The 16730-nt window shown below is 45.7% G+C and overlaps 1 protein-coding gene across 12 annotated transcripts in view; it reads left to right on the top strand.

The window, feature by feature from the left end:
- Positions 1–15665, top strand: part of LOC123991376 (receptor-type tyrosine-protein phosphatase mu-like) — a 335771-nt gene extending 320106 nt beyond the window's left edge. For all 12 annotated transcript variants that reach the window (XM_046292910.1, XM_046292905.1, XM_046292908.1 and 9 more), the window contains 5 exons: positions 3695–3826; positions 4529–4654; positions 4866–5029; positions 14585–14720; positions 15091–15665. In XM_046292910.1, the coding sequence (XP_046148866.1) occupies positions 3695–3826; positions 4529–4654; positions 4866–5029; positions 14585–14720; positions 15091–15144 (612 nt within the window). In that variant the 3' untranslated portion in view covers positions 15145–15665. The remainder of the gene's footprint in view (positions 1–3694; positions 3827–4528; positions 4655–4865; positions 5030–14584; positions 14721–15090) is intronic.
- Positions 15666–16730: the final 1065 nt, after the last annotated feature.

The raw sequence follows: 16730 nt of genomic DNA, 5'->3' as shown, positions 1-16730 counted from the left end.
CACACACACACAGGAACACACACACACACACAGGAACACACACACACACACAGGAACACACACACACACAGGAACACACACACACACACAGGAACACACACACACACACAGGAACACACACACACACACAGGAACACACACACACACACAGGAACACACACACACACACAGGAACACACACAACACAACACACACACACACACACACACACACACACACACACACACACACACACACACACACACACACACACACACACACACACACACACACACACACACACACACACACACACACACACACACACAGGAACACACACACACACACACACAGGAACACACACACACACACACACAGGAACACACACACACACACACACAGGAACACACACACACACACAGGAACACACACACACACACAGGAACACAGGAACACACACACAGGAACACAGGAACACACACACAGGAACACAGGAACACAGGAACACACACACAGGAACACAGGAACACACACACAGGAACACAGGAACACACACACAGGAACACAGGAACACACACACAGGAACACAGGAACACACACACACACACACAGGAACACACACACACAGGAACACACACACACAGGAACACACACACACAGGAACACACACACACAGGAACACACACACACACACACACACACACACACACACACACACACACACACACACACACACACACACACACACACACACACACAGGAACACACACACACACAGGAACACACACACACACAGGAACACACACACACAGGAACACACACACACACACACACACACACACACACACACACACACACACACACACACACACACACACACACACACACACACACACACACACACACACACACACACACAGGAACACACACACACACACACACACACACACACACACACACACACAGGAACACACACACACACACACACACAGGAACACACACACACACACAGGAACACACACACACACACAGGAACACACACACACACACAGGAACACACACACACACACAGGAACACACACACACACACAGGAACACACACACACACACACAACACACACACACACACACATATACATGAACTTGAGCACACTCGTTTGTAACCTTTTCTAATGACTTGTCACGTCAGTCCGTGTGTAAATCATTAGATGTAAATGTACTGCTGGAAAAGTTGATACTAAAACTGTTCTTTTTTATCCTTGTGGTGAAATATAATCATGTAAATTGGTCAGTGTTCAGTCAGTACTCTACATATAGGGCAGATTTGCCACACACAGAGTGAGACGCACGCGCAGAGTGAGACACACAGACACACACACAGAGTGAGTGAGACACACGCACAGAGTGAGTGAGACACACGCACAGAGTGAGTGAGACACACGCACAGAGTGAGTGAGACACACGCACAGAGTGAGTGAGACACACGCACAGAGTGAGTGAGACACACGCACAGAGTGAGTGAGACACACGCACAGAGTGAGTGAGACACACGCACAGAGTGAGTGAGACACACGCACAGAGTGAGTGAGACACACGCACAGAGTGAGTGAGACACACGCACAGAGTGAGTGAGACACACGCGCAGAGTGAGTGAGACACACGCACAGAGTGAGTGAGACACACGCACAGAGTGAGTGAGACACACGCAGAGTGAGTGAGACACACGCACAGAGTGAGTGAGACACACGCACAGAGTGAGTGAGACACACGCACAGAGTGAGTGAGACACACGCACAGAGTGAGTGAGACACACGCACAGAGTGAGTGAGACACACGCACAGAGTGAGTGAGACACACGCACAGAGTGAGTGAGACACACGCACAGAGTGAGTGAGACACACGCACAGAGTGAGTGAGACACACGCACAGAGTGAGTGAGACACACGCACAGAGTGAGTGAGACACACGCACAGAGTGAGTGAGACACACGCACAGAGTGAGTGAGACACACGCACAGAGTGAGTGAGACACACGCACAGAGTGAGTGAGACACACGCACAGAGTGAGAGAGACACACGCACAGAGTGAGTGAGACACACGCACAGAGTGAGAGAGACACACGCACAGAGTGAGAGAGACACACGCACAGAGTGAGAGAGGGCCACACGCACAGAGTGAGAGAGGGCCAGAGAGAGAGAGAGGGCCAGAGAGAGAGAGAGGGCCAGAGAGAGAGAGAGGGCCAGAGAGAGAGAGAGGGCCAGAGAGAGAGAGAGGGCCAGAGGGAGGAACGGAGAGAGAGAGAGGGCCAGAGGGAGAGAGAGGGCCAGAGGGAGGAACGGAGAGAGAGAGAGGGCCAGAGGGAGGAACGGAGAGAGAGAGAGGGCCAGAGGGAGGAACGGAGAGAGAGAGAGGGCCAGAGGGAGGAACGGAGAGAGAGAGAGGGCCAGAGGGAGGAACGGAGAGAGAGAGAGGGCCAGAGGGAGGAACGGAGAGAGAGAGAGGGCCAGAGGGAGGAACGGGGAGGAGAGGAGAGAGGGGCCAGAGGGAGGAACGGAGAGAGGGAGAGGGCCAGAGGGAGGAAGAGGAGAGAGAGGAGAGGGCCCAGAGAGGGAGGAACGGAGAGAGGGAGAGGGCCAGAGGGAGGAACGGAGAGAGGGAGAGGGCCAGAGGGAGGAACGGAGAGAGGGAGAGGGCCAGAGGGAGGAACGGAGAGAGGGAGAGGGCCAGAGGGAGGAACGGAGAGAGGGAGAGGGCCAGAGGGAGGAACGGAGAGAGGGAGAGGGCCAGAGGGAGGAACGGAGAGAGAGAGAGGGCCAGAGGGAGGAACGGAGAGAGAGAGAGAGGGCCAGAGGGAGGAACGGAGAGAGAGAGAGAGGGCCAGAGGGAGGAACGGAGAGAGAGAGAGAGGGCCAGAGGGAGGAACGGAGAGAGAGAGAGCCAGAGAGAGAGAGAGAGCCAGAGGGAGAGAGAGAGGCCAGAGAGAGAGAGAGGGCCAGAGAGAGAGAGAGAGAGAGAGAGAGGGCCAGAGGGAGGAATGGAGAGAGAGAGAGGGCCAGAGGGTGAAACCGAGAGAGTTCAGATTTGGTGACTCAGCAGTCTTGGGGCATCCTGTGGTTAAATAGCTGGTGGGTAAATTGCCCATCCATCTCTATAATAATCACCCCACGTTCCTTAGACAGCCATTTTCCAGCCAAACCTAAACAGTAAGGGGACTGTCAGCATATCATGTTGATGAATGTCTATTGCTTTTTCTCTGTGCTTCCACCAACAATTATGTCCTTATTGAAAATGATTAAAAACAGATGGCTTTGGATTGATTTGTCCCATCGCCATGGAAATAACCTAACCAAAACAATTGCAATGTGGTTTTTTTTTGTCGAACACATCAATATGACTGTTTGGATTGGTTTAATGGAAATAAAGTGTCATCAATTATACTCATTAGTCATCATAGCAGCAGATATGGATTTGCTATGTGGTAGCAGTGTTGATAGTGGAATTAATTTATAATGCACATAAATATCTGGAACTTATGAACTACGTTTCCTGTTCATGTCTCCTTAAGGAACAGACATAGTATCGTGAACTGGAGATTTGACCTCATTATGACCCCGAGAGTCTGACGACGTGTCCATTATCTCTGGAACGTTTATTTAGAGTACTACTATTCTAGTAGACAAAGTAGATGGACTTCCTCCTCCTCCTTCCTCCACAGAGCTACAAGCAGCCGTCAGCTTTCATCGTTACCCAGCACCCCTTGCCCAACACGGTCAAAGACTTCTGGAGGCTGGCGTTGGACTACCACTGCACCTCCATAGTGATGCTCAACGACGTAGACCCAGCACAGGTAAGAGAGGCCAGTCAACCATGCCAAGATTTACTATACCATCAAACACAGACCTTCCAGATTTGGAGGTCTATAAAAACATATGTTTTGTCCTCATGCACTTTATTAAATGATAAGGATTTTGATCGACTACCAAAAGTCCAGGGGCCCTATCCTCCCATAGAAAGGAGAACAGACCAGTGTATGGTTAGATAAACCCATAAAGAGGAGGGGAAGGCGTCTGCCTCAAACTGACTCTGGGCGTTCAGGCCTGGGGCCCTGTCTGTCAAAATGTAGCAGGGATCAAAGAATGGTGTGTAAGCAGCTTTTCCTTGTAACACCGCCCCCTTGGCTGGCTACAGTAGCCTCTCGTACCCGTTTCTGACTGTAGCCAGGCAAACAGGGTACACTGCTATGGTGGAATGCCCTAGTGTGTGTCATTGTGGATTAGGCTCAATAGAAAGTGTTTCGCTCTTAATACGGAATCCATTTTAGGAAGTCCCTAGTAGTCAGTGACATGCTCACTTGTTAGCCTTAGCAATTCTCACTTCTCACCTCAAAGTAGTTGTTCCTCAATCCTCAAACAATGCGACTTTGTCTCTCAGATAGAACGGCTCAGTTGTCATTGCTCAATGCGAAGGTGTCGATTGTCAGCCACTTCTCAGTTTATTCAAATGTCTCATTTTAAATGTGTATGCAATGTGTGTGTGTGTTTGTGTGCAGCTGTGTCCCCAGTACTGGCCGGAGAACGGCGTGCACCGCCACGGGCCCATCCAGGTGGAGTTTGTGTCAGCTGACCTGGAGGAGGACATCATCAGCAGGATATTCCGTGTCTACAACGCTGCACGGGTACGAGACAGAACCACACACACACACACACACACACACACACACACACACACACACACACACACACACACACACACACACACACACACACACACACACACACACACACACACACACACACACACACACACACACACACACACACACACAACACATTCCCTCCCACTCGCACACACACACAGTCATTCTAACATCATGTTTCTCTGTCCAGCCGCAGGATGGGTCCCGCATGGTGCAGCAGTTCCAGTTCCTGGGCTGGCCCATGTACCGGGATACCCCCGTCTCCAAGCGCTCCTTCCTCAAGCTCATCCGCCAGGTGGACAAGTGGCAGGAGGAGTATGACGGGGGAGAGGGACGTACCGTGGTACACTGTCTGTAAGTACGGTTACAAAGGGAGGGGGTATTACTGGAAGCGTTCTAATCATCTCTGGCCCTCTGTTGCCTTTATAACATGTCAAATTATATGAATTCATTCAATAAAATTATTTTAAAATAGAATGACAAAGCTGTGAAACATTATCCTGAATATAAACCATTAACTTAGTGAAAACCATTGGTGTTTAATATGAGGATGTCAGCCTGAAATATATATTTTTTAAATTGTTTACACGCTTGTATTTATTTCACTATGTCGATATCTAGTTGTCAATGTTTTGCCATTGAACTGGTTGTAGTTGGAAGAGTTGCAGAGTTAATTGAAAACAATGCTGTTGTTGATTAGATGCTTTTTTCCATTAATTAGGCTATTTAGTCACGTAAAAAATGATTACTATAAATAATACAAATAAAAAAAGTTATTCAAGTAAGTTACAATAAAATGCCATAGATTTTCTGTTAATTACCAAAATTACTGAAGATTCCAGTAACTTTTGTAAATGACTGGTAGCTTTGCAGCCCTATCTGTAAGTACCTACCGGCCATGACACAGCCTACACCTAGTGGACAGTAGACCTTAAACCTAGCTCTGTACTTCCTGAATCGTAGGAAAGAGAAGGAAATCTTCTGTATTTGATATAACAATCAGATGGGTCATTTTGGTCCAACACGGCCGCCCAAAATGCCACCGGGGTCACAGCAACACTGGACCACTCCGGTGGGACAGTGTGAAATGTCACGGTCATCCTCTAATGGTGATCAATTACACTCTAGCCATCGGGATTGTAGCCCTGCGTCACTTCATCCTGCCTTCTGACAGCCATCTGTAAGGGTGACATACTGAAGACAACACTCAGTGCTCACACAAACATTGTCTGCCATCATAAGGAACCATAATGAACAAAACGCCATTCAAAGGCCCACTTCCTAATAAAAACAACAACAAGACAGCAACCCTGCTTCTTGTTTTGCTGTAAGGCTCAGGAATAGGGCTGAAATATAGCACATTTTCCCCCAACATCAGACACCCCCTAACTTCGGACGTCTCTAGTGGTTAGAGGATTAAATCGCCTCAAGAGCTCAACATTTAAATGGACTGGAAAATAACGGTACATTTTGCGACTAAAGACACCCTTCTAGCTAGCTGACCAGCGATTTTAATTGCAGTCTATGTAAGTTAGATTTTGAGAGTTTAAAAAAACACAAATATTTATACACATGTTGTGGGACACGCTGTATAGTGTCAAATTCGACAGAACGACAGACCACACATCTGACCAGCGATTTTCATTGCAGTGTATGTAAGTTAAGTTAGATTTTGAGAGTTTAAATATTTATACACATGTTGTGGGACACGCTGTATAGTGTCAAATTCGACAGAACGACAGACCACACATCTGACCAGCGATTTTCATTGCAGTGTATGTAAGTTAAGTTAGATTTTGAGAGTTTAAAAAAAAACTGAATATTTATACACATGTTATGGGACACGCTGTATGGTGTAAAATTCGACAGAACGACAGACCACACATAATTTAATATCCAACTTTTTACCTCTGAAAAATTGCTAATGGATTTCAGGCAAGTAATAATCTTTTTTACCGGAAGGCCAGCTAGTGAACTAACTATCTAGTAAACACTTCAGATACAAGGTTGGTGTCTCTTTTTTGAACAAAATTAAAGGAATATATCTGGAAATTGAACAAAATTAAAGGAATATATCTGGTAATTGAACAAAATTAAAGGAATATATCTGGTAATTGAACAAAATTAAAGGAATATATCTGGTAATTGAACAAAATAGTAAGGTGGCCAATAACTGGTATGCCGATAATAAGGGATGTATTGTGGGGTGTAAACCACGTATCAAAAAGCTCATATTAGTATTTCTGCTGAAATGTCAAACACCGATAATAATAATGGATGTGACATTGTTGGGGGTGTAAACCACTTATCAAAAAAGCTCATATTAGTATTTCTGCTGAAATGTCAAACATATTCATTTGCACATACATAGTGTTGCATACATATTTTCATATTGACATAGATTGTGTTGTTTAAGTGTTCATAGCATACATACATACATACATACATGCACATACATACATACATACATACATACATACATACATACATACATACATACATACATACATACATACATACATACATACATACATACATACATACATACATACATACATACATACATACATACATACATACACAGTTGAAGTCAGAAGTTTACATACACTTAGGTTGGCGTCATTAAAACTAGTTTTTCAACCACTCCACAAGTTTCTTGTTAACAAACTATAGTTTTGGCAAGTCTGTTAGGAAATCTACTTTGTGCATGACACAAGTAATTTTTCCAACAATTGTTTAATGGGCAGATTATTTAACTTATAATTCTCTGTATCACAATTCGTGGGTCAGAAGTTTACATACACTAGTTGACTTTGTATGTATGTATGTATGTATGTATGTATGTATGTATGTATGTATGTATGTATGTATGTATGTATGTATGTATGTATGTATGTATGCGTATGTATGTATGTATGTAGATGTATGTATGTGTGTGTGTATGTGTGTATATACATACATACATACATGCATACATACATACATACATACATACATACATACATACATACATACCTTTAAACAGTTAAACAGAAAATTATGTCATGGCTTTAGAAGATTCTGATAGGCTAATTGACATAATTTCAGTCAATTGGAGGTGTACCTGTGGATGTATTTCAAGGCCTACCGTCAACCTCAGTACCTCTTTGCTTGACATCGTGGGAAAATCAAAAGAAATCAGCCAAGACTTCAGAAAACAAATTTTAGACCTCCAAAGTCTGGTTCATCCTTGGGAGCAATTTCCAAACACCTGAAGGTACCACATTCATCTGTACAAACAATAGTACGCAAGTATAAACACCATGGGACCACGCAGCTGTCATACCGCTCAGGAAGGAGACACGTTCTGTCTCCTAGAGATTAATGTATTTTGGTACAAAAAGTGCATATCAATCCCAGAACAACAGCAAAGGACCTTGTGAAGATGCTGGAGGAAACCGGTACAAAATTATCTCTATCCACAGTAAAACGAGTCCTATATCGACAACCTGAAAGGCCGCTCAGCAAGGAAGAAGCCACTGCTCCAAAACCTCCATTAAAAAAGCCAATCTACGGTTTGCATCTGCACATGGGGACAAAGATGGTACTTTTTGGAGAAATGTCCTCTGATCTGATGAAACAAAAATGGTACTGCTTGGACATGATGACCATCGTTATGTTTGGAGGAAAAAGGGAGAGGCTTGCCAAAGAACACCATCCCAACCATGAAGCACGGGGGTGGCAGCATCATGTTGTGGGGGTGCTTTGCTGCAGGAGGCACTGGAGAACTTCACAAAATAGATGGCATCATGAAAATGACTCCAAGCATACTTCCAAAGTTGTGGCAAAATGGCTTAAGGACAACAAAGTCAAGGTATTGGAGTGGCCATCACAAAGCCCTGACCCCAATCCTATTGAAAGTTTGTGGGCAGAACTGAAAAAGCATGTGCGAGCAAGGAGGCCTACAAACCTGACTCAGTTACACCAGCTCTGTCAGGAGGAATGGGCCAAAATTCACCCAACTTACTGTGGGAAGCTTGTGGAATGCTACCTGAAACGTTTGACCCAAATTAAACAATTTAAAGGCAATGCTATCAAATACAAATTTAATGTATGTAAACTTCTGACCACTGGGAATTTGGTGAGAATTTCACATTCTTAAAATAAAGTTGTGATCCTAACTGACCTAAGACAGGACTTTTTTACTAGGATTAGATGTCAGGAATTGTGAAATTCTGAGTTTCAATATATTTGGCTAAGGTGTATATAAACCTCTGACTTCAACTGTATTTAATTCAAAATGATCAAATATCTCAATCTATTTCTATTTGACCCATTTAGTCTGGCCCAAGCCAACTTTTTTAACCAGACAAATCAGTGTGACATCACGGTGTGAATGTAAATGTGCAATCCATTCCAGGTGATGAAGTAGAAGAAATACAGGGGAGAGGCTGATCTGAATTACAAGAGGGAATCACATCAAATGAGCTTGTGGTTCCCGATGCTGCCCAGATTTAGCTTGTAATGCCCCGGTGGGAGAGGCCTCTGGGTGGGCCTCTGCCTCAGCTCAATCTGCCCTTCCTTATCTTCAGCAACCCCACTTTACTCAGAGAAATGGTGGGGGAGTGAGGAGGGGAGAGATAGAGGAGGGGGAGAGAAGAGGCCCCAGTTGGGTGGGAAATGAGATTGGAAAGTAGAGGGAAGGAGGAAGACAGGGTGGTTGTTGATGTAGTCTGTGATTGGTGCTCTTTAACAGGTTTACCAGTCCGTTCTGTAAGCCAGAGAGTCCAGGAGAAAAAAAAAAACACCCACATACGTGACTCGTGTTAGTCTCCGGAGAGATTCCTATCACCCGACCAGAGAGTCCGCACACATACATATAGTCACACACAGGCGCAGACACACATACACACACAAGATGCAGACACACACTAACCAGAGACAAACAGCCCACACAACACACACGTTCAACAAAGGTCAGAAAGAGAACACTGTCTATCTGCCTGATCTGACGCTCTATTACCCTCGTATAGTGTACTATATCGGAAATAGGGTCCAAACATTCCACGGAATAATGCGTAAGGCCAGAGGAATGTGGAGGTTGACAGAGGTTAACTCCTGAGTTGAGAGAGGAGAAGTAAACAGGTTTTATTCGTAAGGGAGAGTGTGGTAAGTTTAGCCACCCAAGGTGAGCCAAGGCAGTACGCTGAGCCACCCTTGTTTGTAGGAAACCCAACACAAAATGAATAATTTGACCAAATATTTAGGTAGAGGTCATCATTTCATGGAGTCTGTGAAGGAAGAAAAAAATGGAAAGTTAGATCCTAAAAACAGATTTTCACCAGGTCCAATTAGTTTGTGTTAGAGGTTTCATGATGCTTGATTATTTAAAGATTGTTCAGTATGTCAGTTGGGGTCTCTATAAGCTTCAATATGAGGTCTTAAACCGAGCATGAACGTGCATCCTTGTAGATGTGTGGGATAATATAGTCAAACGATTTGCCTTGGGTTAAGTTGAGCCAATGGCAAGTTGAGCAAATTGAAACATTTTCTTCCCAGCTGTAATGCAAGGCAAAGACATCTGACTGGTAAAACCCTGGATCGTTGTTATTCTAACTTCTGCGACGCATATAAGGCCCTCCCCTGCCCTCCTTTCGGAAAAGCTGACCACGACTCCATTTTGTTGCTTCCAGCCTACAGACCGACTAAAACAAGAAGCTCCCACGCTCAGGTCTGTTCAACGCTGGTCTGACCAATCTGATTCCACGCTTCAAGACTGCTTCGATCACGTGGATTGGGATATGTTCCGCATTGCGTCCAACAACAACATTGAAGAATACGCTGATTCGGTGAGCGAGTTCATTAGAAAGTGCATCGCGATGTTATACCCACAGCAACGATTAAAACATTCCCAAACCAGAAGCGAACCACTGCTTTCAACCCAGGGCAAGGTGACCGGAAACATGACCGAATACAAACAGTGTAGCTATTCCCTCCGCAAGGCAATCAAACAAGCTAAGCGTCAGTATAGAGACAAAGTAGAGTCGCAATTCAACGGCTCAGACACAAGAGGTATGTGGCAGGATCTGCAGTCAATCACCAATTACAAAAAGAACACCAGCCCCGTCCCGGACCAGGATGTCTTGCTCCCAGACAGACCAAATAACTTCTTTGCTCGCTTTGAGGACAATACAGTGCCACTGACACGGCCCGCTACCAAAACCTGTAGACTCTCCTTCACTGCAGCCGACGTGAGTAAAACATTTAAACGTGATAACCCTCGCAAGGCTGCAGGCCCAGATGGCATCCCCAGCCGCGTCCTCAGAGCATGCGCAGACCAGCTGGCTGGTGTGTTTACAGACATATTCAATCAATCCTTATCCCAGTCTGCTGTTCCCACATGCTTCAAGAGGGCCACCATTGTTCCTGTTTCCAAGAAAGCTAAGGTAACTGAGCTAAACGACTACCGCCCTGTAGCTCATTTCCGTCATCATGAAGTGCTTTGAGAGACTAGGCAAGGACCATATCACCTCCACCCTACCTGACACCCGAGAACCACTCCAATTTGCTTACCGCCCCAAATCGTCCACAGACGACGCAACCACACTGCACACTGCCCTAACCCATCTGGACAAGAGGAATACCTATGTGAGAATGCTGTTCATCGACTACAGCTCAGCATTTAACACCATAGTACCCTCCAATCTCGTCATCAAGCTCGACCCCGCCCTGTGCAACTGGGTAGTGGACTTCCTGAACGGGCCGCCCCCAGGTGGTGAGTGTAGGTAACAACATCTCCACCCCGCTGATCCTCAACACTGGGGCCCCACAAGGGTGCATTCTGAGCCCTCTCCTGTACTCTCTGTTCACACACGACTGTGTGGCCATGCACGCCTCCAACTCAATCATCAAGTTTGCGGACGACACTACAGTGGTAGGCTTGATTACCAACAACGATGAGACGGCCTACAGGGAGGAGGTGAGGGCCCTCGGAGTGTGGTGTCAGGAAAATAACCTCACACTCAACGTCAACAAAACAAAGGAGATGATTGTGGACTTCAGGAAACATCAGAAGGAGCACCCCCCTATCCTCATCGACGGGACAGTAGTGGAGAGGGTAGTAAGTTTTAAGTTCCTCGGCTTACACATCACAGACAAACTGAATTGGTCCACCCACACAGACAGCGTTGTGAAGAAGGCGCAGCAACTTCTCTTCAACCTCTGGAGGCTGAGGAAATTTGTCTTGTCACCAAAAGCACTCACAAACTTCTACAGATGCACAATCGAGAGCATGCTGTCAGGCTGTATCACCGCCTGGTACGGCAACTGCTCCGCCCACAACCGCAAGGCTCTCCAGAGGGTAGTGAGGTCTGCACAACGCATCACCAGGGGCAAACTACCTGCCCTCCAGGACACCTACACCACCCGATGTCACAGGAAGGCCATAAAGATCATCAAGGACAACAACCACCCGAGCCACTGCCTGTTCACCCCGCTATCAACCAGAAGGCGAGGTCAGTACAGGTGCATCAAAGCAGGGACCGAGAGACTGAAAAACAGCTTCTATCTCAAGGCCATCAGACTGTTAAACAGCCACCACTAACATTGAGTGGCTGCTGCCAACATACTGACTCAACTCCAGCCACTTTAATAATGGAAATTTATGTAAAAAATGTATCACTAGCCACTTTAAACAATGCCACTTAATATAATATTTACATACCCTACATTACTCATCTCATATGTATATACTGTACTCGATACCATCTACTGCATCTTGCCTATGCCGTTCTGTACCATCACTCATTCATATATCTTTATGTACATATTCTTTATCCCTTTACACTTGTGTGTATAAGGTAGTAGTTTTGGAATTGTAAGGTTAGATTACCTGTTGGTTATTACTGCATTGTCGGAACTAGAAGCACAAGCATTTCGCAACACTCGCATTAATATCTGCTAACCATGTGTATGTGACAAATCAAATTTGATTTGATTTTATCGCTGGGATTTTAGGAAACAGCAGGGCCTATATTAAGTATTAAATTGGTACAAATTATTTTTTAGGTTTAAAAAGGATTTTGGCAGTCAGATGTCTCTGAATCCAGTATGAAGGAAGTTAGACGTAGTTTCGTGAGCCCATGCTAACTAGCGTTAGCGCAACAACTGGAAGTCTATGGTATCTACTAGCATACTAGCAGTTACCATAGACTTCCAATCATTGCGCTAACGCTAGTTAGCAATGTCCTTCAAACAGCACGCAGAGACATACAATTTTATTTACAAGTTCATTTGACTCTGGGGAAGTAGATGGATGGCTTCGTTGCCAAAATCCTGAAATACCCATTTAAGACTGTGTTAAAAGATACTTAAAATGAAAAAACAGAACAGTGATTAGGTTTGTGTTGAATTGTATTTGGGAAATAATAAGTTAAACCATTCAGTATTGCCATTTGTCGGTTGTTTAACTTGCCCTGTCCCTCAGCTCAACTTACTCCATACCCGGGGGGGGTAAGTTGTGCTGAGACCACTTTTTTTGGACAAGCTATGTTTTGAAAACTGTGATGTCTAAATTAATTGTGACTAATTCCCAGTGATACACAACATCCTAAATACGATATATGTAGTTGTCTTTGTCAGAAGGAATACTATATTTCCCTTGACAGAGTGATGCTGAATGTAAAGCATGGCTCAACTTACCCTACTCTCCCGAAACTGAACTCAAACTGCTTCCACTTGTGACACGTTGGGACTCTCCTTTTGCAACTCTTAAAAGCTCTTTTGTCTTTTCAGACAGTAAAGTTAACCATCTGGAGTGTTTCTGAGGAAGAGCACTAACTACTTAGCGAGCCAGCTGTATGTTCCACACAGGGGTGAAAATAGAATGAATTTCTTCCCAGTACGGGACCTAAAACATTTGATGGGCCTAATCATAGAATTACATATAGAATTCAATAGGATCTCTGTGGTTCTAGTCGTAAAGATTATTCATTTAAAACTATTACCTTTTATTGTTGCATAAACACAACCTGTCATGTGTTCATCTGATTTGTCAAACAATCACTTCAAAGGGCTCCTTTACTAGGCTACCCAGGCACATTCATCCACTCTCAACATATTACCAGCCTCAAAACAGTGGTGAATGGAAAAATACATGTTACACAAAACACTAAAGTGTAATGACATTTGGCGATTGTCATTAGGCCAGAATGTATGCATCCACTGCTGTCCGCATGCGTCTCTGTGTCGGCCACTCATTTCTGCCTTGGCAAAATGTCAGTGTTCTTGTCAAACCACATCGCATTTTGGAGTGTAGGCTATAGCACCCGTTTTCAAGTCCATTCGCTAATTTTCCATGCCTCTGACATGCGGTAATGATAAAAAGTGGTGTAATAGCTTACAGTTTTCTTGACATTTTGTTTTAATTATTGTGATAGGCTTCCTGTTTTACTGGTACCACCTTACTTTCACCCCACACATACTTGAGTATCAGTGGGTGGCCTGGCCACCTCTTGTAGTGGTGGAATTGCAGTATGGTGGCGCCATCTAGAGGCCAAAATCCAAAACAACAAGCACAGAAAGAGATTGGGAAGTTTAGACAAGATTTATGTCAAACCTGTCACCATACAACACTGATAATGTTATTCATTCATTAAGCTTACATTTTGTCCAGGTAACACATTACTTAAAGCCGGTGTAATGTTTTATAAAATTGGACAAAGGATACTTAATTTGGGGGTGGAAATGTTTTGCAAATCTGACAGGTTTTTATGGACTTATTATACAAATATTATGACTAGGTCTATGATCCAACCCTGTCTCTTTTTTCTCTCTCTCTCTCCTCTCTCTCTTTCTCTCCTCTCTTTCTCTCCTTCTCTCTTTCTCTCTCTCTCTCTCTCTCTCTCTCTCTCTTTCTTTCTTTCTTCTCAGGAATGGTGGAGGACGTAGCGGGACATTCGGTGCGATTAGCATCGTGTGCGAAATGCTCCGGCATCAGCGTTCAGTCGATGTGTTCCACGCGGTCAAAACGCTGAGGAACAACAAACCCAACATGGTCGACTTACTGGTCAGTGCTGATCTAGGATCAGTTATCGCTTTTAGATCATAAGGAATAACATGAGATGGAAGGGGAGGGGCTGATCCTAGATCAGCACTCTTACTTTGAGATGATTTATGAATACAGACCCTAACTCTTATAGTGGTTTACTGGTCATCACTACACATTTTGCAGTTACAACATGCTAATGGGTTCTTATGGGACAAGTTGTGCTGCCAAAGTCAGTTGAATTGAAAATTGCTGTTGACATTTTGAATAAGGAGAAAATATCACTGCGATTGTGAATCGCACAGCCATTATAATGCAGTAATTAAAGTCAATTCAGCCATGTCTGGTCCAGTCACTATCACTGATGTTCTCTTCTTCCCATCTTTCACAGGATCAATACAAGTTCTGCTATGAGGTGGCATTGGAGTACTTGAATTCTGGTTAGCTGTGCTGAAAGCTGCTCCCCTCATCTGTCCTACCCCCTTCAAGCCCCCTTCAAGCCCCCGCACCACAGCCCTCACAGCTTCCCTTGACACGGTCTCTTAAACCCAAGTGAATGTTGGTTACTGGAGGACAGAAATGAAGTGCTGTGTTCCGCTGGGCACGGGACAGGGTCGTGCCAACGCACCGCTACGGGACAGGGTCGTGCCATCGCACCGCTACGGGACAGGGTCGTGCCATCGCACCGCTACGGGACAGGGTCGTGCCATCGCACCGCTACGGGACAGGGTCGTGCCATCGCACCGATACGGATTTAAGAAGAGGGGAGAGAGGGTTCCCCCAGTTTACTCTCAAATGGCTACGTTGACCCTGAACTTGATGAACTTTCCCCCTCGCATCTCTCATTCCTGCCCCCCCCAACCCCTCTCCTCTCTACTAGTCAGTGTTACTGTAACCCCCCTCTCCTGTCCTCTAGTCAGTGTTACTGTAACCCCCCTCTCTTGGCCTCTAGTCAGTGTTACTGTACCCCCCTCTCCTCTCTACTAGTCAGTGTTACTGTAACCCCCCTCTCCTCTCCTCTATTCAGTGTTACTGTAACCCCCCTCTCTTGGCCTCTAGTCAGTGTTACTGTAACCCCCCCCTCTCCTCTCTACTAGTCAGTGTTACTGTAACCCCCTCTCCTCTCCTCTATTCAGTGTTACTGTAACCTCCCCCTCTCCTGTCCTCTAGTCAGTGTTACGGTACCCCCCTCTCCTCTCCTCTAGTCAGTGTTACTGTAACCCCCCCCTCCTCTCCTCTCTACTAGTAGTGTTACTGTAACCCCCCTCTCCTCTCTACTAGTCAGTGTTACTGTAACCCCCCCCTCTCCACTAGTCAGTGTTACTGTAACCCCTCTCCTCTCCTCTATTCAGTGTTACTGTAACCCCCCTCTCCTGTCCTCTAGTCAGTGTTACTGTAACCCCCCCCTCTCCTGTCCTCTAGTCAGTGTTACTGTAACCCCCCCTCTCCTGTCCTCTAGTCAGTGTTACTGTAACCCCCCTCTCCTGTCCTCTAGTCAGTGTTACTGTAACCCCCCCCCCTCTCCTGTCCTCTAGTCAGTGTTACTGTAACCCCCCTCTCCTGTCCTCTAGTCAGTGTTACTGTAACCACCCCCTCTCCTGTCCTCTAGTCAGTGTTACTGTAACCCCCCTCTCCTGTCCTCTAGTCAGTGTTACTGTAACCCCCCCCCCTCTCCTGTCCTCTAGTCAGTGTTACTGTACCCCCTCCCCTCTCCTGTCCTCTAGTCAGTGTTACTGTAACCCCCCTCTCCTGTCCTCTAGTCAGTGTTACTGTAACCACCCCCTCTAGTCTCCTGTCCTCTAGTCAGTGTTACTGTAACCCCCCTCTCCTGTCCTCTAGTCAGTGTTACTGTAACCCCCCCCCTCTCCTGTCCTCTAGTCAGTGTTACTGTACCCCCCCCCTCCCCCTCTCTCCTGTCCTCTAGTCAGTGTTACTGTAACCACCCCCTCTCCTGTCCTCTAGTCAGTGTTACTGTAACCCCCCTCTCCTGTCCTCTAGTCAGTGTTACTGTAACCCCCCTCTCCTGTCCTC

This window comes from Oncorhynchus gorbuscha, linkage group LG12 (genome assembly GCF_021184085.1).
Source record: "Oncorhynchus gorbuscha isolate QuinsamMale2020 ecotype Even-year linkage group LG12, OgorEven_v1.0, whole genome shotgun sequence".
Lineage (NCBI taxonomy): Eukaryota > Metazoa > Chordata > Actinopteri > Salmoniformes > Salmonidae > Oncorhynchus > Oncorhynchus gorbuscha.
This window is presented reverse-complemented; position numbering and strand designations above follow the sequence as displayed.